Source organism: Saimiri boliviensis, chromosome 8 (assembly GCF_048565385.1).
Source record: "Saimiri boliviensis isolate mSaiBol1 chromosome 8, mSaiBol1.pri, whole genome shotgun sequence".
Lineage (NCBI taxonomy): Eukaryota > Metazoa > Chordata > Mammalia > Primates > Cebidae > Saimiri > Saimiri boliviensis.
Window position 1 is genome coordinate 107,902,799 of NC_133456.1, and position 27,469 is coordinate 107,930,267.

The window sequence follows — 27,469 nt, forward strand, 5'->3', positions numbered from 1 at the left end:
AGTGGGAAAGAGCCTGAGTTGTTCTAAGCATTGTTTTGGGGATTTCCTATTAGAGACCAGTTCATTCACTCATTCATTCATTCGTTTTTTGAGACAGAGTCTCTCTCAGTCCCCCAGGCTGGAGTGCAGTGGCACAATCTTGGCTCACTGCAACCTCTGCCTCCCGGATTCAAGCAGTTCTCCTGCCTCTGCCTCCCAAGTAGCTGGGACTACAGGTGCACGCCACCACATTTGGCTAATTTTTATAGTTTTAGTAGAGGTGGGGTTTCACCATGTTGGCCAGGGTGATCTCAGACTCTTCAGCTCAAGTGAGCTGCCTGCCTCAGCCTCCCAAAGTGCTGGAATTCCAGGCGTGAGCCACCACGCCCATCCCAGCCGTCAGAGAACAGCTCAGATTTCAGTGGGAGCTGGGAGAATTAGTTTTCATTCTCAGCCTTTTTAAAGAAAATAGCACAAACTGACTTGGGGAAATACTCAGTGCTCTGCACGGACGTGTGGCTTGCTACCTTCACCACCCAAACCAAAAAATGGGACCACAACAACCTTTCTTACACGGAACGATGAGGCCACTCTTGGCTTCCTGACTGGAAATTGAGGGCCATTAACTACCCCTTCTCTACAAAACTAAGGGATATGTTGTGTTTTCAAATGGGAATTGGGCTGTGTGATTAACGAGGTAGCCATTGAGTCGTCTGTTGTGTGATCACCAAGATTCTGAAGAATCTGGTGATGGATCTTGGGTTTCAAAAATAAAAAACAAAACAAAACCTGCCGTCTGTCATTGTACCCTGGCTCTGACCCTTTTCGTTCTGGAAGAAAACAGGTCGTGCTCAACGTGGGACCGGCATTCCCTGGGATCTGTCCTCATCCAGTCCTCAACTGTTGACACACTCCCATTCTCCAAACGCTAGCACTTCCTCCCATTGTGAAGGAGTTTATTAATAACTAGTGTAACAATGAGGGTGCCAGCTATCTGACATCTCCCCAAACAGAGAGGAGAGCTGATAGGCTCTGCCAACGTTATGATCGCAGCTGTATTCAGCTCAAAATTCAGTGTCTCGCACTGCCGTAAATCATACATTTTTTGGTTTTGTCTCCATCCCTTCTCTTTTTCCCTTCCTCCTTCTCCCTTTCTCTGTCTCTGTCTGGCCTTTTAAAGTTCTCTATTACCAATGGCCTGTGGCCTCTCCTTTTAGGTCTAACAATGGACAGGATTCCAGAGGTCTTAATTTTGGTCATAGCCTCTTCTCTGCCGCAGAACACAGCCAAAGTCAGATTGTGCCAGGGTTTGTTTATGCTGGACCGTGTGCCCAGGGAGAGCTGTGAAATCTCTTTCTGGGGGATGAGTGGTTCTGGATTTGTTTGAGCAGGACTGACCTGAGTCAAAATTGAGAAGGAGACAGAATAGTTATCCCTTTCTGCTCTGATTTTGAGGGACATAAAAACAAAGTCATTGATGCTGGTGTATTTATGCCCTCAGGTGTTACTAATAAAGGAATATTTGCCCACTAAAGAGAATCGGCATGGAAAGACAACATGTAACCTAAATGAATGACTTTCCAAGGATGAAATTTTTTTTGAGACAGGGTCTCGCTCTGTCCCCCTGAGTGAAGTGGCGCAATTCTAGTTCACAGCAGCCTCAAACTCCTGGGCTTAAGTGATCCTCCTGCCTCAGCCTCCTGAGTGGCTGGGACTGTGATGAAATTTTAAATACTGAAAATGAGATATCACTCTCATGTCCCATGAGCATTTCTCTGTTCCCATTTAGGGCCAGCCCTCTGTTCCAATGCTTCTTTGCTGAGAGCACAGAACGCGGATCACTGAAACACACAGTTAATCTGCAAACGTTGGTATTGCAATAGCCTCACAAGCTTGGAGCCAGGAGAGAGGTCAGCTTACTCATTTCACAGCCTGAGAAATGGGAACTGTAGCATTTACAAAGCATAGTTTCAACTGAATATTTTACTGGATGCTGATAATTTTTTTAATTGACTGTTCAGTTTATATTCTCTCTCTCTCTGTTTTTCTCTCTCTCTTCTCTTTCCCTCTCTCTCTGGTAAATTACATTTGCACTGTTCACCAAGCACCAGTGGGCCATGGACTTTAGCCAGAAAGCAAAGCTATTCTAGAGACTCCCAGCCACCCTCAAAAGGTGCTTGCTTTTCAAAGAGCTTCAGTTTCAGTGTTCTCTGAAATGAGCTATTTTATTTCTAAGCCTGATGAAAAGTTCTCCAAGCATGCATTTTTCATGTTGAAAAGCACATTTAATTCTGTGCCATGGTCCCCAGAGATGACACATTTATCCCGCAATCTGCAATGTGGTATTATTCCCGGAGGTCTCCTGAGATATCTTTTATGTCAGGAATTCATCATTGAGGATTTGTCAAGGAAATAAATATCTTTTTATCATAGAGAAGAGTTCTAACCTTTTCCTTGTATTTATTCCTGGGGTATCTGCCAGAACTTTTCCTTACAGCTTTTCTTGATCTGCTGGGGATATGCCTTCTTCATTTTTTTCCCCCACTAAAGGTCTAAAGAGACAGATTGTCATCTCCCTTCCTTCGTTCTTGAACAACAGATCCTTTCTTCTCCTCCTTCCAGAGAGGAAAGCACCCCTTCTCTGTCTTCTGAAGTCAGTGTCTGGTCATCAATACTCCCTCTGTGTCTAAAACAGATGAGCCGTGCGTGGCTCCTGACAACGTCCTCCGGGCAGAATGTGCACTCAAGTCCGGTGCTGAGTCGCCGGGGGTCTTTGGAACAATTGGGGCATTTCTGGCTTGCGGCTGGGTGAGGTGGTCCTTCCATGCGTCCGCCGGCTGGGAGGAGAGCTGCTGTTTGTGCTGCTGGCGTTTCCTCCACATCCGCCCCTCCACACCCAGCTGTCCCCCAGCTGGAGTCTGGACTTCCCCAGCTGGAAACTGGGAAACCCACAGTGACACAGACACAGTCTCCAGGGTCTCAAACAATGTCCATAGCATCGGGAAGTTCACTGCACACATTTCCAAATAACCCCAAAAATGACTTTCTGACTTGGCATGAGTCACTCGATCTCTCTCTGCTTGGTTGGGAACTGTCCCTTTAGGGTCATCTCTTTTTGTCCTCCTTGGTGGCCAGATTATTAGTGACCTCGTTCAATAAAAATCTTTTGGATTAGGATTGAAACATGGTCATAAGGTCGCCAGAAACAACAGATTCTATCTTCAGTCTAGTATCATCGAGTAGATATTTTCCTTCCAATAACTGGGAGGAAAGATTTTTTGCTGGAGAACTGACCTGACGCTGTTTTCCTAACAGTAATTCAGAGGCAGGCATAACCGCCCCAGAGAGGCAATAAAAAAAAAATCACCCAGCCGGGCGTGGTGGCTCACGCCTTTTATCCCAGCACTTTGAGAGGCCGAGGCAGGAGATCACTTGAGGTCAGGAGTTGGAGACCAGCCTGGCCAACATGGTAAAACCCCATCTCTACTATAAATAGAAAAATTAGTTGGGCATGGTAGCATGCTGTAATCCCAGCGACTCAGGAGGCTGAGGCAAAAGAAGCACTTGAACCCTGGAGGCGGAGGTTGCAGTAAGCTGAGATCATGCCATTGCACTCGAGCCTGGGCTAACAGAGCAAGACTCCATCTCAAAAAAGAAAAAAAAAAAAAAAATCCCAACTAGATGTGACCAGCTGCAGTCCAGGATAATTACCCAGTTAGCTCCCAGGTGCGACTTCTTCCTTCTACAGCACCTCCTACCCATCTCGTTCTTTTTTGTCTCTTTCTTTAGAGACAGGGTCTCACTGTGTCACCCAGGCTGGAGCGCAGTGGCGTGATCATAGTTCACTGTATTTTCAAACTCCCGGGTTCAAGCGATCTTCCTGACTCAGCCTTTTGGGTAGCTGGGACTACAGGCATGCGCCACCATGCCCAGCTAATTTTTTTACTTTTTTATTTTTAGAGATGAGGTCTCACTGTGTTACCCAGGCTAGTCTCAAACTCCTAGCATTAAGCAGTCCTTTCGCCAGGGCCTCCCAAAGTGCTGGCATTACAGGTGCGAGCCACTGCGCCCAGCCTATTCTTGTGGCCGGCTGTCTTCTGCCTCCTGGAGGGCAGCTCTAAGCGCTGGATGCGTGTCTGTTCTTCCTGTCTCCCCAACACCACCTCACACATGGAAGGGGCTCCAGAGGTATCTGTTGTTTACTGGCAGATCCGAAGAGCCCTGCCTCCATCTCCTGCTTCCTGCTCATAGGTTTTGACGCTTGCACTGTCATGCAAAGAGCCCCAGCTGGGGAGGTGATGTGACTGCCTTCTGTACAGGTTTGCTAGGGCATCCCAGCTGGGACCAAGACAGAACCTACCCGTGTGGAGTTTAATGCCAAAGACAGAACCGCAGAGTTAGACTCCCAGTTCAGCCTCCCTATGCCCCTGTGACCTCTGCTATGAAAATGGGGGTGATGTTGCTGTGAGGACTCAGTGAAGTGCAGCAGGTAGGAAGCTACTGTTTAGGAGTTCCGTAAAAATCCATTTCCTTTCCCTTCTCCTCCTGAGCTCCCTGACTTGATGCGGCCACTGTGGGTGGTAGGTTTACAAGCATTCCGCTTCTCCATTTTGGAGCTCTCTGAATTGGGGTGCTGACTCCTAGTAAAGGCTAGGAACAGTGTGTGTTGGTGGGGGGTGGTTCAGACAGGGTCTTGCTTTGTCGCCCAGCCTGGAGTGCAGTGGTGCAGTCACAGCTCACGGTAGCCTCAACATCCCCAGCTAGAGCAATTCTCCTACCTCAGCCTCCGGAGTAGCAGGGACCACAGGCATACACTACCATGCCTTACTAATTTTTTAAAACTTTTGTAGAGATGAGGTCTGGCTCTGTTGCCCAAGCTGGTCTCAAACGCCTGGCCTCAAGCAATCCTCTCATTTCAGCCTCCCAAAGTGCTAGGATTATAGGTGTGAGTCACCACCCCAGCCTCTATTTTAAATAGAAATAAGGCCGGGCGCGGTGGCTCACGCCTGTAATCCCAGCACTTTGGGAGGCCGAGGGGGGTGGATCGCGAGGTCAAGAGATTGAGACCATCCTGGTCAACAAGGCGAAACCCCGTCTCTACAAAAAATTAGCTGGGCATGGTGGCGCGTGCCTGTAATCCCAGCTACTCAGGAGGCTGAGGCAGGAGAATTGCCTGAACCCGGGAGGTGGAGGTTGCCGTGAGCCGAGATCGCGCCATTGCACTCCAGCCTGGGTAACAAGAGCGAAACTCCATCTTGGGGAAAAAATAAATAAATAAATAAATAGAAATAATAGCTAGTATTTATGTAACACTTAATATATTCTGACCTCTCTTCCAAGCATTCTCTCTCTTAATTCTCCCAACTTTTGAAGAAGTCCTGTTTTTTTTTGTTTTTTTTTTTTTTAATTTTTTTTAAAAGATGGGGTTTCAGGAGGCTGAGGCAGGAGAATTGCCTGAACCCAGGAGGCGGAGGTTGCGGTGAGCCGAGATCGCGCCATTGCACTCCAGCCTGGGTAACAAGAGCGAAACTCCGTCTCAAAAAAAAAAAAAAAAAAAAGATGGGGTTTCACCATGATGGCCAGGCTGGTCTTGAACTCCTGACATCAGGTGATCCACCCACCTCGGCCTCCCAAAGTGCTAGGATTACAGGCATGAGCCACCGCGCCTGGCCAGAAGTCCTGTTTTCATTCCCATTTTATAGTGGAGGAAACTGAGACTTTGTGAGGTTACATGGCCTTGCCAAGTCCCCGTGGCTGGTAAACAGCAGTGCTGGAACACACACCCAGCCCTGTTAACTCGAAACCACTGGCTGTGGGCTTCTGCTTTATAGGAGCCTACAATACCAGTTTGTGTTTTCCAAAGAATATTCAGCATACTCTTATGAATCTGAGTGTTGCCTGAAACTTTACCAAAAATATATCTATGTATTTGTGTATTATGTGTATCTTTAAAACAAAAAAAGTATTGAGATCACCTCTGTTTTTCCTTGGAGTCCTATACTAACTCATTAAACCTGGATAACCCTTTCCAGGTAGCACTGTTTTTCCAATCAATAAAATCTGAAATCTCACTTTTCTACCTACAGTCAAGAGGTTCCATCCATCTTTCACTTCATTAATCCCAAAGACAGCTCAGATTAAACTCTTTTTCTGTTCAGCATTTGAGTTTACAAATATTTGCTTCGGCATGTTGATAAGATGAAGAGGCAAGTCCTTTAGGCACTGGTTGATAATGAGACACACACTCCCAACCCAGGAGAGGCTGTAGCAGTAACTGAAATGAGAGCAGAGCTGGCAGAAGGCTAGAGGTTGGGATGATAGAGAAAAACCCGGTGGAGGATTGAGCCTTGTATAAGATTCCTGTTGTCAAAATTGCAAAAATGACTGCTAGCGGCAAGAGGGACTATCTGAGTGATCTGTTTATTGAGTAATAGCGTCTTCAATTTGAGGAATCTTAGAGATTGGTCAATTGGTCACTTTATAGACAGGGCCATGAGGTTAGTAACTCAAGGCCTTACACCATTTAATGGCAGATATATGATGAAAATCCACGTGTCTTTCCTATCAGTTACTGCCCTCTCCATGATAGCAGATTTATATCCTTTAATTTTTTTTTTTTTAATAGAGAGGTGGTCTCACTATGTTGGCCAGGCTGGTCTCGAACTCCTGCCCTCAAGCAGTCCTCCCACCTCGGCCTCCCACCGTGCTGGGATTACAGGTATGAGCCACTGCGCCCAGCCTATATCCTTTTTTTTATTTTTATTTTTAAGGGGCTAAATCCACCCTCAAAGAGATTTGCACGTGCAAAACCAGATATGTGTTCAAATTACTGGAAATGGATAAATCAGCATAAGTCTAAGTGCTGATTTGAAATTAGATTTTTTGGTTCTGTTTTGGTTTTTTTTCGTAGAGGTGGAGTCTCACTATGTTGCCCAAGCTGGTCTCACACTTCTGTCTTCAAGGGATGCGCTCCCTCCTTGGCCTCCCAAAGTGCTGGGATTACAGGTATGAGCCACCAGAGCCAGCTTTTAGTTTTCAAGAGTACCATTTCCCTGAGCCCTGAGGTTCTACCCTGCCTCAGTTTCTTCGTGAAGTCGTTCTGTCACTTGCGGGCATGAAGGCATCTGGCAGGAGGGAACCTCTCCCCCTTGATTTCCCCTTGTAGCTTCTTTCCTTCTCCCCTTTTAAAAGCAACCTGCTGGGTCAGGGGATACCTGGTGGGCCTTTGTCGGGGAGGTGAGAAGGCAGGTCAACATTAGAGGGCAGTTTGGACTCCTCCTCCTGATGCCCTTTGAGCTGCTTCTGTGGAATGCTCCTAGTGTGCACATGGGCACTTGGGAGCAGCCCAGAGGCTCAGATCACACAAGCTCTGAGACAGAGCAGCCGTGAGAGCTCTGAGCCCTTGCCCCAGAACAGTGGATTGCCTTTAACGACAAAAAAGGCAGTGGGAACCTCTTTTCATTACAATAGGATACCCTGAATACATGCAGCAGGTTCTCGGGGAGCTGCTGTTTTGAGGAATGTGGAATGGAATAGTATAAGAATAGCCACAGAACCTCCTTGACCCCACCTCCACCTCCATCCGTAGCTGCCCCAAAGATGCAGCTGCAAACCCTGGAACTCAGGAAGCATCATCTGTGAACACTGTGTTTTTTTTTTTTTTTTTTTTTTTGAGACGGAGTTTCGCTCTTGTTGCCCAGGCTGGAGTGCAATGGCGCGATCTCGGCTCACCGCAACCTCCGCCTCCTGGGTTCAGGCAATTCTCCTGCCTCAGCCTCCTGAGTAGCTGGGATTACAGGCACACACCACCATGCCCAGCTAATTTTTTGTATTTTTAGTAGAGACGGGGTTTCACCAGGTTGACCAGGATGGTCTCGATCTCTCGACCTCATGATCCACCCGCCTCGGCCTCCCAAAGTGCTGGGATTACAGGCTTGAGCCACCGCGCCCGGCCGAACACTGTGTATTTTTAAAAAGTAGAGCTCATGGAAGTATAAAGTAGAACAGAAAGTTCTAGAAACTGGGAAGGGTAGAGAAAGTAGGGGATAGGGAGAGATTTGTTGAAGGGCACAAATTACAGTGAGGTAAGAAGAATGTGTTTGGGTGTCCTATAGCATTGCACAATGATAATATATAATAGTAGGGTATTATATAGCTTCAAATAGCTAGAGGGAGGATATTGAGTATTTCCAACCCAAAGAAATGATCAATGTTTGGATGATGGGTATGCTAATTACTTTGATCTGATTACTATACATTGTGTGTACCAAAACATCACTATGTACCCCGTAAATATATACAATTGTTACGGGTCCGTTAAAAAAAATTTTTTTTAAAGAAAAGAAAATCTTGCCTAGTTCTGTATTGCTGCTTTCTAAAGGTAAACTTTGGACCTCAAGTGTTTCACAGAATTGAATAAGGAAGCTCTTTTCTGTGACTGATTCTTCATTAAACAACAGCGAGGAGGCAGTTGCAATGATTTCTCTCTTTCTAATTCTACTAGGGTGTGTGTGCATGTGTGTGCATGCATGCACACACACTCATGTTCAACTTGCCCTAGTTTGAGGGTTAACCTATTCCAGGCACAGTGCTAAGTGCTGGAGATATGTTATCTCATTCAGCCTCTATGAATTAAGGAAGGCAGGTAACTTACCCAAGGCCACATACATCCAGTGAGTGGTTTTGACTATCAAACCCAGACCTGTTTTACCCTTTATCCACCATCCAGTTACCACTACTACAGTGGAAATCTGTATATCCAGGGCAGGCTGGCTCAGTGACTTTGCAGGGATTTCACCTGGTACCCAGGCACCATCTTCGCCCTGAAGTAACCCCAAGGCTAATGGCATGAAACAGAGCCAACCAGCATTAATGCTGCCAGGTACAGAGAGGGGCTCTTGAGCTGTGGAGTCTGCCAAGACTTTCTTGCCTATTTTCTGTGGGCTTGGAATCTAGGCTAATTATTGTAAATGATAATAATTTGGGTAGCATTAATGAGCCGTGGAACTCAGGGCCAAATCTTAACTAATCCCATTACTAGCAACATGATCATCCAAAAATTGTGTGCTTTACCTCCCTTGAGTTTCATATTGTTGTGATTTGTGTCATTCCTGAACAGTTAATTCTAAGATTGGACTTAATAAATCATTTCCTATTGAAAGGTTAGGCAGGGGTGAAAGAGAAAACAATGAAGTTTTCACTGGAGCTAGAAATCCTTTAATCTTCTTGGACTCAAGTTTCTGTAGGCCTGTTTTTTTTTTTTTTTTTTTTTTTTTTTTTTTTTTTTTTTTTGAGACGGAGTTTCACTCCTGTTACCCAGGCTGGAGTGCAATGGCGCGATCTTGGCTCACCGCAACCTCCGCCTCCTGGGTTCAGGCAATTCTCCTGCCTCAGCCTCCTGAGTAGCTGGGATTACAGGCACGCGCCACCATGCCCAGCTAATTTTTTGTATTTTTAGTAGAGACGGGGTTTCACCATGTTGACCAGGATGGTCTCGATCTCTCGACCTCGTGATCCACCCGCCTCGGCCTCCCAAAGTGCTGGGATTACAGGCTTGAGCCACCGCGCCCGGCTGTAGGCCTGTTTTTTAAATCTAGAGTCTGACTTCCAGTATTGTTTTACATTCTTACTGATTCTTTCAATGATGAAGCAAAGAGTACCTCAGTAAATGTTCCTGAGTATCCAAATGTGATTAGTGACTGTTACTAAGAGAACCAGATGAAGAGTCCAAATGATTTAGCCGTGTAACCTAGGAGGGACATGAAATGGAGATAATTGAGGACCGGTAAACACAGGGTGGTTAGCTTACAGAGAGGGACAACCTGAACCATTTCTAAAAGGGGGACCTGCAATAATGTCCCATGATGTGCTGTGTGAATCTGACGCTATCTGGATTTAGTAGATGAGAACCATGAGGTCCTGGATTTTTGGTAAGGATGAAGCTTTCATGTGTCCAGTTGCATTTGAGACCTGCAACTGAAGTATGTCAGAATCCAGGAAAGAGCTACAAACAGCCAAGGCAGGTGGATCATGAGGTCAGGAGTTCAAGACCAGCCTGACCAACATGGTTAAACCCCGACTCTACTAAAAATACAAAAAATAGCCAGGGGTGGTGGTGGGTGCCTGTAATCCCAGCTACTCGGGAGGCCGAGGTAGGAGACTCACTTGAACTGGGGAGGCGGAGATTGCAGTGAGCCAAGACCACGTCATTGCACTGCAGGCTGGCGACAAAGTAAGACACCATCTCCAAAAAAAGAAAAGCTACAAACGTTAAGTCAAAGATTGGAACATAGGTTCTACAGTGGAACAACTTACAGGTGTTCGATTTTTGTTAGCAAGAGGAGACAAAAATTATAGCATCCAGGTATATGACTGAAAACATCGATTAGGTTGTTCATTCAAGCTAATATTTGTTAGCTGCTTTGGAAGTATAAAAATAGTATGTTGGCCGGGCGCGGTGGCTCAAGCCTGTAATCCCAGCACTTTGGGAGGCCGAGGCGGGTGGATCACAAGGTCGAGAGATCGAGACCATCCTGGTCAACATGGTGAAACCCCGTCTCTACTAAAAATACAAAAAATTAGCTGGGCATGGTGGCGCATGCCTGTAATCCCAGCTACTCAGGAGGCTGAGGCAGGAGAACTGCCTGAACCCAGGAGGCGGAGGTTGTGGTGAGCCGAGATCGCGCCATTGCACTCCAGCCTGGGTAACAAGAGCGACACTCTGTCTCAAAAAAAAAAAAAAAAAAAAAAAAAAAAAAAAGTATGTTTCTGCGGTGATAGATGTATTCTCTGTTTCAAGCTCAAATTGAGTAGAGGAGGGAGAGAACAAAATCCATGTCAGAGTTAAAATGTCCTTAGACATTGAGAGTTCTTGATGATGAGGGTTGTAAGTGCCTGTATGTGTGGTAATTGATGAAATACAGGTTTTCTGCTCAGACACTTTAAATAAAAGAGAATAGTATACTTATGGGGACAATGTAAGTGAAGCAGAGCTGTTTGATACCATGGCACAGTTCTTTCTAGCCTTATGATTTGCAATGCCCTTTCTACCATTGGAAGAAACAGAACTGTTGATTCTGGGAATTCTGATTAGATTATTCTCACATCTGTCAACTCTTTACTAAAATCGGCCAAAACTTCCGTGGTTTCCTGTGGAAATACACTTTTTTCTCCCTCCTACCAAAGAAATCCTGCCAAGGTTTTAGTGGGGTTATGTTGATTCTGTTGTTTAATTCATGAAGAATGAACATCTCTACAACATCAGGCTTCTAATCCTTGACCACAGTATCTCTCTCTCTTTATTTAGGTCTTTAATTTTTCTCAGCAGACTGTGATACTTTTCACGGTAGAGATCTTGCTCATCTTTAATTAGATTAATCTCCCTAGGTATTTAAAGTTATTTGATGCAGTTGTCAGTGGCATGGTGGGAGCCACTGAAATGCACACCCACTAACACCTGTCCATTTCTGACACTTCTGCTCACCATGGGCATGCAAAGTAAAGTTATAATCAGCTTTTCCATTTGTAGAGAGTCAGTGTTCCTTTTCTAACCCATCAAGGTAGAAAAAGCATAATAGCTTCACTGCGGGAAACTTATTTCAGAATCCAAACACTGGCAGCCCAGAAATTACTCCTTCAGTCTAACCTAAATTTCTCTGGTCAGCATTTCAGCTTATTTTCCTTCTGTTTGGTTTGAAGATTGCCTTCCACAAAGGTTTCCTATCTGGCACTCTGCTATTGAAATCATCACGTTTCACCCAGGAAAAGCATGTTAAAATATGCATAACTTATTAGGAGGGAATTTGTTCATGATATAAAACATGAAGTTAAAAAATACAATAACATTCTAATTTTATTTTTTAAATGTATGTGCTTAGGGAAAAATGCCAAAAGAAAATGCATAACAGTGGTTATTTCTGGGTGATTAGTTAATGGACTATTTTAATACCTGTCTGCATTTTCTAAGTTTTTATAAGCAACATGCATTATGTTTGCACTAAGCAAAAATAATAAGCATTTTTAAGTGAACAAAATCACGTTTTAAATATGTATTAGGACTGGGCACAGTGGCTCACGCCTGGAATCCCAGCACTTTGGAAAGCTGAGGCAGGCAGATCACTTGAAGTCAGGAGTTCAAGACCAGCCTGGCCAATGTGGCAAAACCCCATCTCTACTAAAAATACAAAAATTAGCCAGGTGTAGTGGCGGGTGCCTGTAACTCCAGCTACTTGGGAGGCTGAGGCACGAGAATTGTTTGAATCTGGGAGGCAGAGGCTGCAGTGAGCGAGAGTGCCCCTGTACTCGAGGCTGGGCAACAGAGTGAGACTGTCTCAAAATAAATAAGTAAATAACTAAATCCGTATTAAAATTGCTGGTGTGCACTTTTCTTTCCCCCTTTCTTATATAAAGTCTATTAGAATGTGCTAGTAAAATTAAAACAGGTATGTGACATATCTTAAGATAAGAAAAATAAACTTCTGTTTCAGGAACACACCAAACTGTCTGTCTTCCTGCCAGTTCTTCTGACTAGCTGTGAATTCCACGCAGTGCTGGAATGTGCTTCTCACAGTTAGAGCACTGAGCACCTGTTTTATTTCACACTCCCTTGATTCCTGGGGTAAATCCCATCTCCACAGCGTGGGCTCCAGTTAAATTCATTAGTGGTCCAGATGTGTGGCCCCTGTCAGCTGGCCAAGTAACCCCACTGTTTATTGACAGGTTCTCAGGAATCGGATAGCTCGCAGTCGGCCAAGAAGGACATGCTGGCTGCCTTGAAGTCCAGGCAGGAAGCTCTGGAGGAAACCCTGCGTCAGAGGCTGGAGGAACTGAAGAAGCTGTGTCTCCGAGAAGCGGTAAGCCTTTCCTAGCTCGTCCTGTTGAAATTGGTGTTGCCTGTGATGTCATTGATCTTTTTGATGTCATTTGATTATTTTGACAGAAGGCAAGGGTGGTGATAAAAAGAGAGCCTGGCTGGCTGGTGAGCACTCTCCTGCAATACAAATGTTGGAAACGTCCAGACCTCTCTAACGTGCTTTGTCAGAGAAAGAATTAGAACAGAACCACGTTAGCACAAATCCATTGCAAATCTTAGGAAAGCAATTGGCCTGGCTGGGGAATGAGCCATCTGATACTGTTAGTATTAGTGAATTTTCATAATGAATATGCTTAAAGGGTTGGAAAACATATGGGTTTTGGTATCTGCCTTTAATAATTTGGAAAGCGTTGTTTTGTTTTCAGTAAAAGAAAAGGTCCCTAAACCCATCAGAGAATTAGTTGATAAGCACTATGAGGACCAGTTAAAGTTGGTGCTGGCAAAATCGCAGATAGGACCCCACGGGAGTCCGTGCAACAAGTCCTAATGATGATCCTTCATCCTTGCTTGGTAGTTCATAAAGCATCTCCTCACGTGATGCCTTATTGATGATAATGGCTGGCCACCGTCTTCTCAAGGCTTTGTGCCTGAGTTTATTGTTGTGATGGCTTTTGTTCATCTTTAGGGTATTTCAGATTAGTCTTTGGACATCTTAGTGAGATGCACTGGTGGCCAACAAGGAAACCAGGATCTCACTTCACATATAATCACCTTTAGACCCTGTGATCTGGTGTTTCTTTAACTTTTTCATTAAAAAAGATGAAATCTTAGCCTAATTACATTTTAAAATGTTACATAGCCCAGGTATTACACACCTGTAATACTGGCACTTTGGGAGGCTGAGGCAGGAGGATCACTGGAGGCCAGGAGTTAGAGACGCTTCTGGGCAACATAGTGAGACCCTGTCTCTACAAAAAAAAAAAAACTTTTTAAAAAGATACCTCGAAGTAGTGGTGTGTGTCTGTACTCTCAGCTAGTCGGGAGACTGAGGTGGGAGGATTCCTTGAACCTGGAAGGTTGAGGCTGAGTGAACCATGATCACGCCATTGCACTCCAGCTTGGGTGACAGGGCAAGACCCTGTCTCACCAAAAAAAAAAAAAAAAAGAAAAAAGAAAAAATGCAAAGTAATGCTTTCTCAAGCCTGTGTATGTGCTAGTCTCACAGAATTTGCCGCAAGCTGCTGTCTACATTTGTTTAAGTATCCATTTCTACCTTCTGTTTATTGCATGACTCCGTTAGATGTGTTTGAAGACTTCATGTTTTAATGCAGTACACGTGACTTTGTGCATGTGTGTGTGCACACACGTGTGCATTGTGTACCTGGGCACAGTGGGGTGGGAGGGAGGTCTCTAGGGAGAGAGCGACTGTGCACCACCTAACGTTACAAAGAGCTCTGCTGGTAAACAGTTCAGAATGGGAAGTCAAAGAGGTTCCCAAACTAAGTCAAAGAGACGTATGCCCCTCCCCCAAATACCGAAGCCTTCCAGCAGGAAGAATGAAACAAGGGGCCCGGGAATGAGATCACATTACATTTCAACTTGGCTTAATTACAGTCTGGCTTGATTTAATCTGGGGCCTGCTCAGAGCAGACCCAGGTTAGCACAAATCCATTGCACGTCTTAGGAAAGCAATTGGCCTAGCTGGGGAATGCGCTATGTGATACTGTTAATATTAGCAACATTTTATAAAGAATAGGCTTGAAGGACGGGGAAAAAATACGGGTTTTGGTGTCTGTCTTTAATAATTTGGGCAGCCTCGTTTTGTTTTTAATAAAAAGTCCCTAAACCGAGTAGGCAATCGACATTTGAAAAACGCAAGGCGCATGCCAGGGCAAGATGAATATGCGTTATCAGAAAAATCTCAGCATCTCTCTTAAAGACAAAAGCAAAAGAAGGAAAACAAAGCTGCCGCTTCTTACAATGTTAACTAACACCAGACAGCGTCACTTGAATGGAGGCAATAACCCAGCAACGAGTCAGTTGCAGGCAGATTTCTCCTCCGTTCATTCCCTGTGGTTTCTCTCTTCACTCCCATGTCCTCAAGGGCTGGGGGCAAGTCTTCTTGCTCAATCTGTGCTGTTTGGTATCTCTACCCTCAGCTCAGAGTATCAAGAAGTGCTGTTTGACCCCTGGGGAGGGGGGCAACTAGAATGAGGGAGAGGGAGAACATTTGGCAGGATACAGGGAGGCACCAAGCCGAGGTCCCACTGCAGAGCGTTAAATTACGTCTTCACCATGCAGCTCTGGTTACACATGAAATCAGATTAAATATCTGGAGAATCAAGACTTCGACTCAAATGCCTTCAAGTGCATGGTGAAAAAAATCAGTAGCCCTCCTTGAAACTAGATTTTAAAACCACAAACAGTTTAGAGTTAGAAATCTATGGCAGTTTTAACAACTTTTCCCTCCTTTTTGGAAGTTTCTAGGTTAAAGAAAAAATAAAATCCTGACAATATAAAACCCTCAATAGTTGTGTTATTTGTCGACAGACTTTTAGGGAAGCAGATTTAAAAAAAAAAAAAAAAAAAAAAAAAAAAAAAAAAAAGTTGGCCGGGTGTGGTGGCTCAAGCCTGTAATCCCAGCACTTTGGGAGGCCGAGGCGGGTAGATCACAAGGTCAAGAGATCGAGACCATCCTGGTCACCATGGTGAAACCCCGTCTCTACTAAAAATACAAAAAAATCAACTGGGCATAGTGGTGCTTGCCTGTAATCCCAGCTACTCAGGAGGCTGAGGCAGGAGAATTGCCTGAACCCAGGAGGCGGAGGTTGCGGTGAGCGGAGATCTCACCATTGCACTCCAGCCTGGGTAACAAGAGCTAAACTCCGTCTCAAAAAAAAAGAAAAAAAAAAAAGTTGCAGAGTAACACTTAACTACTTTGCAGACATTTGAACCACTTTTTTTTTTTTTAAAGAAAAAAACGGAAGCAAATTACAGGGAGTTTGATACCCAGATAGTTGGCTATTGTGCTCTGAAATGCTTACACTGAGGAATATAAAGTCCACGGGGTCCTTGCCCAGCGATCTGAACACAGCAGGGAAGAAGCAGGCGAATGAGGGTTTAAGTGTGCTGATGCTCATGTCACATGCATGCACATGCACACACATGCACACACACGCACACGCACACACATGCACTTGGCACACAGTAGTTAGAGAAGAAGGGCCAGAATCACTGTCTCACGATTTGGATTCTCCTACATGCTGGGCACTCAGGCCTGGGCTGCCCTGCATGAAAGCTTTCTGTGTGACTGACAGATGTTCCTGAAAAGAGCCTTCTCAACTTCCTGGTCACAGCAGCTCCTGAGTCTTTGTGTAGCAGCTTCGTTGATTTGGGCTAGAAAGTCAGAACTGGTCTTTACCTGGTAGTGCCCACTTTGCCATTGGAGGCACACACGCAGTGGGTCCCCCAGCTTTTTCTGGTCCCTGGAAGTGACTTCTTGCAGTTGATGACTGGCCTCTGCAGTGCAGGGCAGCCGCTGACTCTGATTTGATCATTGTTCAGCCCTGATACAACTCACTCGCAGATAGCCTCATTCTAATCCTCAGCCACCCCCAGAACCTCAGCCTTCCACCGGGATCACTGTGACCATGGAAGTCTGTCAACTAAATTCACTGTCTTTGTACCTACAGCAATTAGATTTCCAAGGCCCTAAATACATACACAATAGATGTTGTTTAGTAGCCTTGTCAGTAACATGGATTATGTGTTTTATGTTCAGTTTCTGCTAAACTTTTTTGTTTAATAGACAGAGTCTTGCTCTGTTGCCCAGGCTGGAGTACAGTGGCACGATCTCGGCTCACTGCAAGCTCTGTCTTCTGGGTTTAAGCAATTCTCCTGCCTCAGCCTCCCAAGTAGCTGGGATTACAGGCACCCACCACCATGCCCAGCTAATTTTTGTGTTTTTAGTAGAGATGGGGTTTTCATCATTTGGCCAGGCTAGCCTCGAATTCCTGACCTCAAGAGATCCGCCCACCTCAGCCTCCCAAAGTAGTGAGATTACAGATATGAATCACTGTGCCTGGCCATTCTACTAAAACTTTTAAATTAAAAACTTTAATGTCTTTTAAGCACAGCCTTTTCCTATAGCATCTGGCCAGAGTAGATTACTACCCTTACTCAGTTTCTAAATTATGTATAAATGTGCTTTTCTGGGATTTGCCATATAGATACCATTCCGCTTATGAAAATTCATTAGAAGGAAACTTTAAACTTAGATATTTGAGCGGGACTATTTGATGCAGTTTCAAGAGCTTGGAATTTGAAGTTAGGAAGACCCGAGAACTCATGTTGATGCTTGTTCCTAATTGGCTGGGTGACCTTACCTGGTACAGAGGGGGCAGGCAGGAAATATTTGTTCAGTTAACAAATGAATGAAATTGAAGTGTTACAATGAAAGCCAAAATGGTAATTGTGTTGACTTAACAGAAATGTACTTTGGAAAAAACTTTGAAAGTGCATCTATTCTATGTAAGAGACATTGTTAAAGAAATGGAATTTCATTTCTGGAACTCTTATTGAGGCGTAGTGCTTGATGTGAATGTTTCAGCATAGGCATTGAATCTGTGCATCAAAGCTCATGCATGCATTTGTGTGTGTGTGTGTGTGTGTGTGTGTGTGTGTGTGTGTGTGTGTTCGTTCTAGGAAGCAGACACGCCCCACTGTGATTTATGCTCACTCTGAATGCCATTTCACATATGCAGGAGCTCACCGGCAAGCTGCCAGTTGAATATCCCCTAGATCCAGGGGAGGAACCACCCATTGTCCGGAGAAGAATAGGAACAGCGTTCAAGCTGGATGAACAGAAAATCCTGCCCAAAGGAGAGGTGCGTCCTTCCTTTCTGTTGTTGGATTCTCTCATGTTATCCTACTTTTTCCCATTTGTTAGGCCTTCCAGGTTTTTGTTTGTTTGTTTGTTTGAACAATTTTTTCCTTTCTGCCCAATGCCAGTATTTTTGCTGAGAACTTTTCTTGAGTGAGCTGGCTAGTGGGTATGTGGCTCCCCTTGGGAGGATTCATTTGCCTTGATTTGCAGGCATTTGGGTGTCTGTTGAAGTTGCTTGTCTGACACTGTGCGCCTAGCACAAGCAGCCATGTTGAGCTTAGGGAAAACATTCCAGTAGCATTTGTGTGAATGTTTCTGGCATCGGCATTGCATGCATTTGTGTGTGCATATGTGCGTGTGTGTGTGTGTGTGTGTGTGTGTGTTCTAAGAAACAGACATGCCCCACTCTGATTTATGCTCACTCCGAATGCCATCTCACATAGGCATTTGTCCGCATTTGGCTTTGTAACGGCCTCCCAGCCTGCAGTTACTCAGAGCCAGGCTTGATGTCTGATCTGTGGAGGAAAAGCCGCCAAGAGAAGGAAACTGAGGCCATAGCATCAGGTGCATGGGCACACTGGCTGGGGAGAGACTGGTCGGACGCACCGCCCCGTGGTGGTCGTTTTCATCTGGCTCCTCGGATCCCCAGGAGAACGTGTGCAGGGTGCTTGGGTGCTCCTGGCCTCGCTTGTCTGTGTTTGGAAAATCCGCTTTTTTCCTTCCGACTGAACACTGGTGAAGCTGGGGCTGGAGAGTTCAGATGTGAGGGGAAAAAAAAACAGTGAAGACTTGAATCTCCGGCTGGTTAATGAGAATCCAGCCTCAGGCCAAATGAAAGTAGAGGCCAGGCATGCGTACCTTCAGGCCCCGGGGCCTGCCCAGGAAATGCTTTCCCACATTTATTCTGAACAAAGTTACTAATTAGCATGCTCTTGAACAGAGTCCTTACAAGGTCAGGACTTAGGGCCTGGGGGAAAAGGAATACTGTCTATTTTTAGTATTTTAAGAAAGTGATTGGGAAAAACTGACCCCTGGGGTAGGTAGGAATCGGGTAAGGGTGAATTCAGAGAGAGACAGAAGAGCGTGCGGCTCATCTGAGTGTTAGAGGAATCTCCTAAGATCTACAGTGAACGTTCTCTGGGACACAGGTACCTACACCAATGTGTTTCAATCAAAACTAAAGCTCATGTGGCTGGGCGCAGTGGCCCACACCTTTTGCTGCAAAATCCCAGCATTTTGGGAGGCCGAGGCGGGTAGATCACTTGAGGTCAGGAGTTCGCAAGCAGCCTGGCCAACATAGTGAAACCCGTCTCTACCAAGTGGTGCGCTCCTGTAATCACAGATACTCAGGAGGCTGAGGCGAGAATCGCTTGAACCCGGGAGTTGGAGGTGGCAGTGAGCTGAGATCTTGTCGTACTCCAGCCTGGGCAACAGACTGAGATCCTGTCTCAAAACAAACAAACAAACAAACAAAAAAACAAAAAAACCGCTAAAGCTCAATTAGACAGTTCCTGATCTGTAAAATGGAGCTCATGGCCCTTCTTTGGCGTCCCTAGGATTAAATGAGCCGGTACTTGGCACTGGAGATGCTCAGCAAACAGTTGCTTGAGGGGAAGGGGAGATGGAATCTCAAAGGAAGGGAGCCGCACTCAAGGCAGGAACTGCAGGGGATGGAGGATGGGATTGAGGTCAGGTATTTCCAAATCCTGCCGGTCATCAGAGACTCCCTCAAGAGGAACTTTAGCTCCTCCTGTTGCTGGGCAGATACGTGGCCCTTAAGCTTTAAAGAGGGACCCCACTTTTAGGGAGTTCCCCCCAACACTGTTCCTCCTTGGTCTTCCCAGAGTCCTACCACACCTTTCACACACCTCAGTACCTTGTGACTTTAGCTCCCTGAGAACGCCCGAGGCATGTGCTTCCTTACTGTCGCCACACAGGATCTTTCCTAAGTTTGTACGAGGAAGCAGCCCGGGAGCAGCTGGCGTTCTGCAGAGTTCCGCGAGAAGCATGACATGCTCACCTGTGGATCGCACCACTGCACTCCAGCCTGGGCGGCGGACTGAGCTGCACGCTGGACTGTGGCTCCTGGCCATACACTAGGCAGCCATTTGCATGGATAGGGCATTCGGCCTTGGACTTGTCTTAGTTTAAATAGTGAGAATTTGTCCTGGGCTCCCCACAAAACTCTGAATCAGTGTCTGGCGCCAGGGCTATTGTGACAGCTCAGGAGCAGCTGCCCCGGGGAGCCCACGCTCACAGAACAGTCTTTGTCCCTTGGTGACTTGCCTATTTCAAGACCGCAGGCGGGAGTCCATGTCCATATTCTTTTCCCTCTGAGAGAACAAATGCAGCCAGCATTGGCAGGATTTGACAGGAGTTTATTATCTCCGAAATAGTTCCCTTGAACCTTCACCGTTTCCTCTCACTCCTGGTTCCCGTTCCTTTTAGGCTTAAAGTGCTCAGAAGTCAGTGAGATCAGGCTAAGAACTTCCCCCGATGGTGGCCTTCAGCTTGGTGTATTCTGCACAGAGGCAAAGATGCTTTACTGAGCCACTTAAACAGGAAGATCTGTTGATTCCAGCCAACAGTTGATCTCCTCCTATTGGGCTAGATCAGTTCCCATCCAATTTCAGCATGTCTGTGAATTTCCTGGGGCAAGTTGTGTGCTCTCTCCCTGGCCTTGAGAGGCTGCTGATGCATTTGTCCTGGGTTTACTAGCTGTGGAGTTAGCCAGATGGCCCACGTCTCCTGCAGGCTCCCAAGTATGGCCACCTGTCAATAAGACAGCTCTTACCACCTATGCAGGACCTATCAGTAAGACAGCTCACCGCTCAAAATCTCAACCAAGAAGAGCTAGGTCTGATCCAGAGGGGTTTTACTAGGAAGAGAGGAAATAGAAAAATGAACAATCTGATAATTTGGGGGATTCTGCATTCACCCCCAAATCCTCACACGTGCATGAGCTGCCTCTCCCATCCCGCAGCAGCTGGTGAACACGCATCTGCAGAGGAGAGGCTTGGTCAACAGAGAGGACAGCAGCAAACATGCTGTCTAGGTGTCATCCGTTAGGTCCATCGGGCATTTCTGACAGCCACAGCTTCATTCTTTCCGGTCCCCAAACTCTATTTAAGGAGTGTCTCATCCATCTGCACGTCTTGGCCAAAGGAAGAGATGGAAGTGGGAGGGAGGTACACTAAAAAGAGGAAGAACATCCAGTGAGCCGGGGGGGTGGGCGTGGACTGCCTGCACTGCCGCCCACTGTCCATCCCTGCCCCTTGAAGGGCGCAGGCGCAGCCCAGCAGGCATCCATGAATAGGCAGATGTGGGACGGACAGCCAGAGCTTGCAGAAGAGCTCCTGAGACTGGGTGCAGTGGCTCACACCTGTAATCCCAGCATTTTGGGAGCCCAAAGCGGGTGGATCACCTAAGGTCGGGAGTGCAAGACCAGCCTGGCCAACATGGTGAAACCCCGTCTCTACTAGAAATGTAAAAGTTAGCCAGGTGTGGTGGGGCTGAGGTAATCCTATCTACTTGGGAGGCTGAGGCAGGAGAATTGCTTGAACCTGGGAGGCGGAGGTTACAGTGAGCTGAGATCGCAGCACTGCACTCCAGCCTGGGCAACAGAGCGAGATCTGTCTAAAAAAAAAAAAAAAGCTTCCAAAAGACACATGGTTGAGTGGGGATATGCATCTTTCCCCACATCCCCACAATATGTGCAGATACAGGGAAAGATACACTATGTGGGTCAGAGCCCCGTGGGTTAGATGCATGTGAGGGGCCCACAATGTCTGAGTCAGAGGCTCGTGCGTTAAGTGCATGTGTGTTAGCTCCTTGGTAGCAAGCCCACAGAGAAGAATGGCATAAAGAAACTTTTAAGAATCATGCTGCATCCTACATCCAAAACGGAAAGGAAGTGGCAACTTCAAAGCCTCTGTGGGCTCTGAATTTCCACAGAAGCTTTGGTTTGTCTTGATGAACTTTGCTGGAGATATTGAAACAAAGCCAGGCGGTCCCTAGACCTGCAGCATGGGAACTCTGTTCTCAGTGATGGTGACAGCGTTCAGACCATCACTTGTCTCCGAAAAGTAACAGGAGCAAGGGTTGTGGCAGTGGGTGCACCTGGGGACTTCAGTGGGTAAAGATTTTAGGATTGGGCCCATTCTTAAGAGTGTCTCCCAAGGAACTGGGCTTGCCTTGGGGCTGGGGATAGAAGAGGGGTTAGACGAATGTCTCCCGGCTTAGCATCCCCAATAATGCAAACGGGTGCTTTCCCTCCCACAGGAAGCTGAGCTGGAACGCCTGGAGCGAGAGTTTGCCATTCAGTCCCAGATCACAGAGGCTGCCCGCCGCCTAGCCAGTGATCCCAACGTCAGCAAAAAACTGAAGAAACAAAGAAAAACTTCCTATCTGAATGCACTGAAGAAACTGCAGGAGATTGAAAATGCAATCAACGAGAATCGCATCAAGTCTGGGAAGAAACCCACCCAGAGGGCTTCACTGATTATAGACGGTCAGTGCCAACCCAGATGCCCCCACCCCACTCCCATGCCCAGGCCTCGGGAACCAGACACCAGGTTCCACGAGTGGTCCCTGTATGACCTGAGCAGCTACCTAACTATGGTGCCTTCATTTGCCCATTCGTAAAATGAAGTGAGTAAGGCCTGATCCCATTCCAGAAGCCATGTGGACCCAGACAAAGGTGAAGGGATTGTGTGAGTCACACTGTTGGTATCACTGTTGTCTTCCTCCCTGGGAGAACCTGCAGCCAGGAGCTAGCATTCTTCTCAGCCCTCACTGTGAACTGAGCTGAGTTGACTGGGCTAGCCCCGGCTCTGACACTCTCAGGGACCTGACCACCCCTACTCAAGTCTGGAAGGACGGTGGGGTTGGAGTACACAGCAGCAGTGACCCCTCTCTTTGAGCAGCCCCTGCCAACCTGCTGGCTCATATGCCTCCAGGGGCCTCCTATCCCAAGAGCTGAGGCTTAGCGACACTGGCCTCTCCGATTGTCTGGAACCCTGAGCTGAGGCTTGGGGATACTGGACCATCTGATGGTCTGGAATCCTGAGCTCAGGGGTTAGGAATTTGGGTGATTACCTTTGGTTAACTCTAGAAGCAAATCCCCCAAAATCTACCCACAAAGCATCAGGTCCCCTAAACTGTTAGAATCCTCCTTTTCGGCCGGGCACGGTGGCTCAAGCCTGTAATCCCAGCACTTTGGGAGGCCGAGGCGGGTGGATCACGAGGTCAAGAGATCGAGACCATCCTGGTCAACATGGTGAAACCCCGTCTCTACTAAAAATACAAAAAATTAGCTGGGCATGGTGGCGCGTGCCTGTAATCCCAGCTACTCAGGAGGCTGAGGCAGGAGAATTGCCTGAACCCAGGAGGCGGAGGTTGCGGTGAGCCGAGATCGCGCCATTGCACTCCAGCCTGGGTAACAAGAGCGAAACTTCGTCTCAAAAAAAAAAAAAAAAAAAAAGAATCCTCCTTTTCTAAGTCAGTGACTTCCTGAAACTATACATTAAGCATTCTTTCCTCCATGTGTACGCATGTTTAAAATACTTTTGCTCCAAAAAGACACAAAGTAGAACAGTGTTTGCATGGGGTTAGGGGAAAGGTGAATGCGGAGTTGCTGCATGATGGATACAGAGTTTCAGTCTGGAAAAATGAAAACATTATTCAGGCAGATGATGGATGATGTGATGGTTGTACAACAGTGTGAATATGCTTCAAGCCACTGAACTGTACAGATACAAATAGTGAAGCTGGGATGTTGGCATGCGCCTATAGTCCCAGCTACTCAGGAGGCTGAGGCGGAAGGATCACTTGAGCCAGAGGTTTGAGACCGTAGCACTCTAAGATTCTGCCTGTGAGTAACCATTGCATTCCAGCCCAGGCAGTGTAGCAAGACTGCATCTCTTTAAAAAAAAATGTTAACATGGTAACTGTGAAGTTAATATATTTCACTACAATTACAAAGATAAGATAAATATAGATAGATACAGATTTGCAACCTAAACTCAGTATCCTGGGGTAGCAGTGATTTGCTGGAGATCCCAATATGCCAAAGTCGGAGCTCCTGGTATTCTCACAGTCCATCATGCAATATGAATAAAGTGAATTCTTAGTTAAAAAGAGAATTTTTTAAAATCTTTGGCACTAAGAAATTTGGAATAACCATCTTTCCCTGTCTTACCCTGTTGTCCTTGGCCAAGACCACACAACTTTCCCCCCACCTCCTAGGGGAGCTCCCTCAGCCAGGTGAAGTGCAGTGGCGTGATCTCGGCTCACTGTAACCTCCGCCTCCTGGGTTCAAGCAACTCTCTTGCCTCAGCCTCCCGAGTAGCTGGGATTATAGGCACGTGCCACCATGCCCGGCTGATTTTTTGTATTAGTAGAGATGGGGTTTGACTGTGTTAGCCAGGATGGTCTCAATCTCCTGACTTCATGATCTGCCCGCCTCGGCCTCCCAAAGTGCTGGGATTACAGGCATGAGCCGCCACATTCAGCCCCAGGTCTCTCTTTCTGACGCCCCATTTGAGACCTTCTGCCCTCCTCCAGGCACTTGGGGGTTGCCAACAGAAACATTTTCCTATAGAAACATCCAAGGGCCCACCTGAGCTAGAGGAGTAATTAAGGTGCTTGTTTGTTCCTTAGCATATTATTTTGAGAGAGAAAACACCAAACTTGGAAGCTGAAGACTTGAGACCTTGGTTCACGTTGCCAGAGAGCAAAACCGCCTTCCCTTCCTACCCCTCAGTTTCCCCAGCAGTGAAACAGGCAGGATTATTTTACTGTCTCCCTCTTGGGCGTGTTCTCTTGGTTCATTGAGTGACATCTATAAAAATAAGCTTTGGAGAGAGGGAGCCTGTATTTAGCACGCTTGTTTTCTCTGCTGACAACCGACAAAGTTTATTGAGAAGCCATTTATTGCCATAGGAGCCAAGAGAAGTCCCTACCCTAGTTTCGAATTTGTAGAATAAAAGCAGTTCGCTTCCTTTGGTTTCGCTGGTACATGCCCTGGGTTTATGCAGGGACAATGATGTGGTTTAATCAGGCTAGGGCATTGTAGCATTCTGTGAAACCAGGGCACAACACACAAAGGCTAGGGCACATGGCAGCGTCGGGGTGCGGAGGGTGAGCTAATGACCCGCCACAGGGACTGTCGAAAGAAACACCCAACAGCATTTTTATTGTATCTCGTAGGTTCTTTCTGGTTAAAAAGAGAAAGGTCTGGGGTGGTGGTAGACATGCTGTTTTTACAGACAGGGCTTGGTTGGAGGAATGTGCTGAACTCAGAGGCTGTTGCTTTTTGTCTTCTCAGATGGAAACATTGCCAGTGAAGACAGCTCCCTCTCAGATGCCCTTGTTCTTGAGGATGGTAGGTTGATGCAGTTCCTCCCTACAAACTTGGAACCCCCAAGTGCCTTGGAGCGGGGCAGAAGGTCTCAAACGGGGCATCAGAAAGAGAAAGCCTGGCTGAGGGAGCTCCACTAGGAGGTGAAGGGAAGTGCTGAGTCAACAGAGATGAATTTAGTCTGGGGATTGCCCTGTGTAAAGGCCCGAGCCAGGTCAAAAGGCAGCTGGGCTCCCAGCAAGCTCTCAGTTCCCAGTATGCACCCGTTTGGTTGGGAGTGGGTGGGTGCTGCATTAACCCATGTGTATTGGAATTTTAGAATTTCCTGTGGCCCAGACGTAAGTTCATCAGTGAGTGATGCTTTACTTTTTTAGAAGCCAAAACCATTTTTTTTTTTTTTTGAGACAGGGTCTCACACTGTCACCCAGGCTGGCATGCAGTGGCATGATCTTGGCTCACTGCAACCTCTGCCTCCTGGGCTCAGGTGATTCTTCCACCTCAGCCTCCCGAGTAGCTGGGAATACAGCATGCCACCACACCCTGCTAATTTTTGTATTTTTTTGTAGAGTCGGGGTTTTGCCATGTTTGCTGATGGACTCAAGCGACCCACCCACCTCAGCCTCCCAAAGTGCTTAGGGGGATTACAGGCATGAGCCACCACAGTTGGCCTAAAACCACATTTTTAGACAGAGAATGTCAATACTAGGCATAGTTTCCTTTTGAGTATTCATGGTATCTAGAGGAAAAGAGTAGAAATTGATTTAGATCGCAAATCAAAGACTGAAACCCACTAGGAGGGTCTAAGGATCATGGAAAGAAATGGAACAAACCCTCTGTCGCTTCCCAGGACAATAGTGAAAGTAAGAGGGAAGATATCCTGGTAGACGCACAGTCAGGCTGGAAAACTGTCTTCTTATTTCCCATTAAACTCTTAAATCGAAGTTAGCAGGATATTTTCTTGGGAAATTCTTAGAAAAACAGAACTGATCCCTCCCCCAACCCCCACCACCACCCTACGCAGGGGAAGTAAGAATTCCAAACCCAGAACCATCTGAGACTACTCCTGTGGATGTTGAACTGTCACACTGGGAGGCAAGTACATTAATTACATGGAAATACATTAAGTGGCAGTTAATTTTTTTGCCCTGTAGGGAAACCTCAGGCAGACAGTGTTAAGTGGCTGTTCAGATGGAAAACAGAAAAGGTCCACACTAGTCATAGTCATCATGATAATTGCAATAATAATAATGATTACTCTTGATGTGGGGAAAGTCTGGTGGGTTATTTACCCAGTCACCTTGGCTGTGCTGTTAGAAATCACATTGGAATATTTTTGTCTGTTTCATTACATAGGCGGGATGGGGGGGCATGGGGCTACAAAGAAACAAGGGGCTTGAGCATCAGAGATCCCAGCCCTACGGTTGGCCTCTGAGTACCCCAGTCTCTCCTGGAAAGGGAACAAGAAAGACTGAGAGAGATTCCTCGGTAATAGAGTGGTGCCCTGAGCAACACGTAATGTCAGTAGGTAATTTCGAGGTATCATTCAAGACTCCAGCTTCTCTCTGTGTTCCAGATCCAGACCCTGGACTTCCTCACAGGTGTCACATCATTTTGCACCCCACGTTCCCATTGCAGGCTTTTTCTGGGGATCCTTCCTTTACTGATCTGAGGGCAAAGGAAGAGTGGGTGCAAAGTGGGTGAACACAGCTGGGGGACTGAGCATGAGGCTGTGAGAGGAATCACTGAAAATGGATTTAGGGGCAAGCGAAAGGTAGTTGGTTGTTTTTAAGGTCAGCTTCTGTGCACTGTTGCCCTCCAGCTCCCATCTCTGCCTTCCCCATGGAGTCTAAATCGTTCTCTCCTCTCTCTTCTCAATGCTGACCTCCAGTCTTTCTCCCTTCCTTTCTGGTTTTCGAACGCTCCCTGCTGAATACTTGTAAAACAGGATTTTTCACCCTGATGCATCTGTGCTTAAGACATTGCAGAGTTATCCTGTGGTTTTCAGAATCTCAGCTCCTTAGCTCGGAATTCCAGCCCCCCATCAGCCCGGCTCTTGATGCTCATGGTGCACACAGAAGGTGGCTGTGCTGACCGGAGCGCCTCCCTCAGTCTCCCGCTCCGCCTCCCCAGCCCCTGCCCGGCCGGATGTGCCTGTGAGCTGGTATCCTGCCCTCGGGGCCTCCACACTTTGGTTCAAGCCCTTTATTTCTCCCCCTCTTTGCCTGGCCACTGCTCAAGCCCCTTCAAGACCAGCCTCTCCCACAGGACCTCGTAGTCTCACTGAATTTGCTTTTTCTGAAAGTCCTCTAGCACACTGTCGCATGAGAGCATTCCTATCCTGGAGGCAGGGAATCATTTATTCATACTTAATCTTTGTAGCTCATCTTCTTAAGGCAGTTTCAAAATTACACAGGAACAGATTAAAAGAGAATAT

The 27,469-nt window shown here is 46.6% G+C and overlaps 1 protein-coding gene across 14 annotated transcripts in view; it reads left to right on the plus strand.

Annotated features, from left to right (window-relative positions):
* The window catches only part of FRMD4A (FERM domain containing 4A), a 682,989-nt gene that overhangs the window by 635,634 nt on the left and 19,886 nt on the right, over nt 1-27,469 (plus strand). For 9 of the 14 annotated variants that reach the window (XM_074405013.1, XM_074405014.1, XM_074405012.1 and 6 more), the window contains 5 exons: nt 6,605-6,697; nt 12,697-12,830; nt 17,554-17,676; nt 21,957-22,185; nt 25,003-25,059. In XM_074405013.1, the coding sequence (XP_074261114.1) occupies nt 6,605-6,697; nt 12,697-12,830; nt 17,554-17,676; nt 21,957-22,185; nt 25,003-25,059 (636 nt within the window). The remainder of the gene's footprint in view (nt 1-6,604; nt 6,698-12,696; nt 12,831-17,553; nt 17,677-21,956; nt 22,186-25,002; nt 25,060-27,469) is intronic. The other 5 variants (XM_074405018.1, XM_074405017.1, XM_039478548.2 and 2 more) reach the window with 1 other exon arrangement.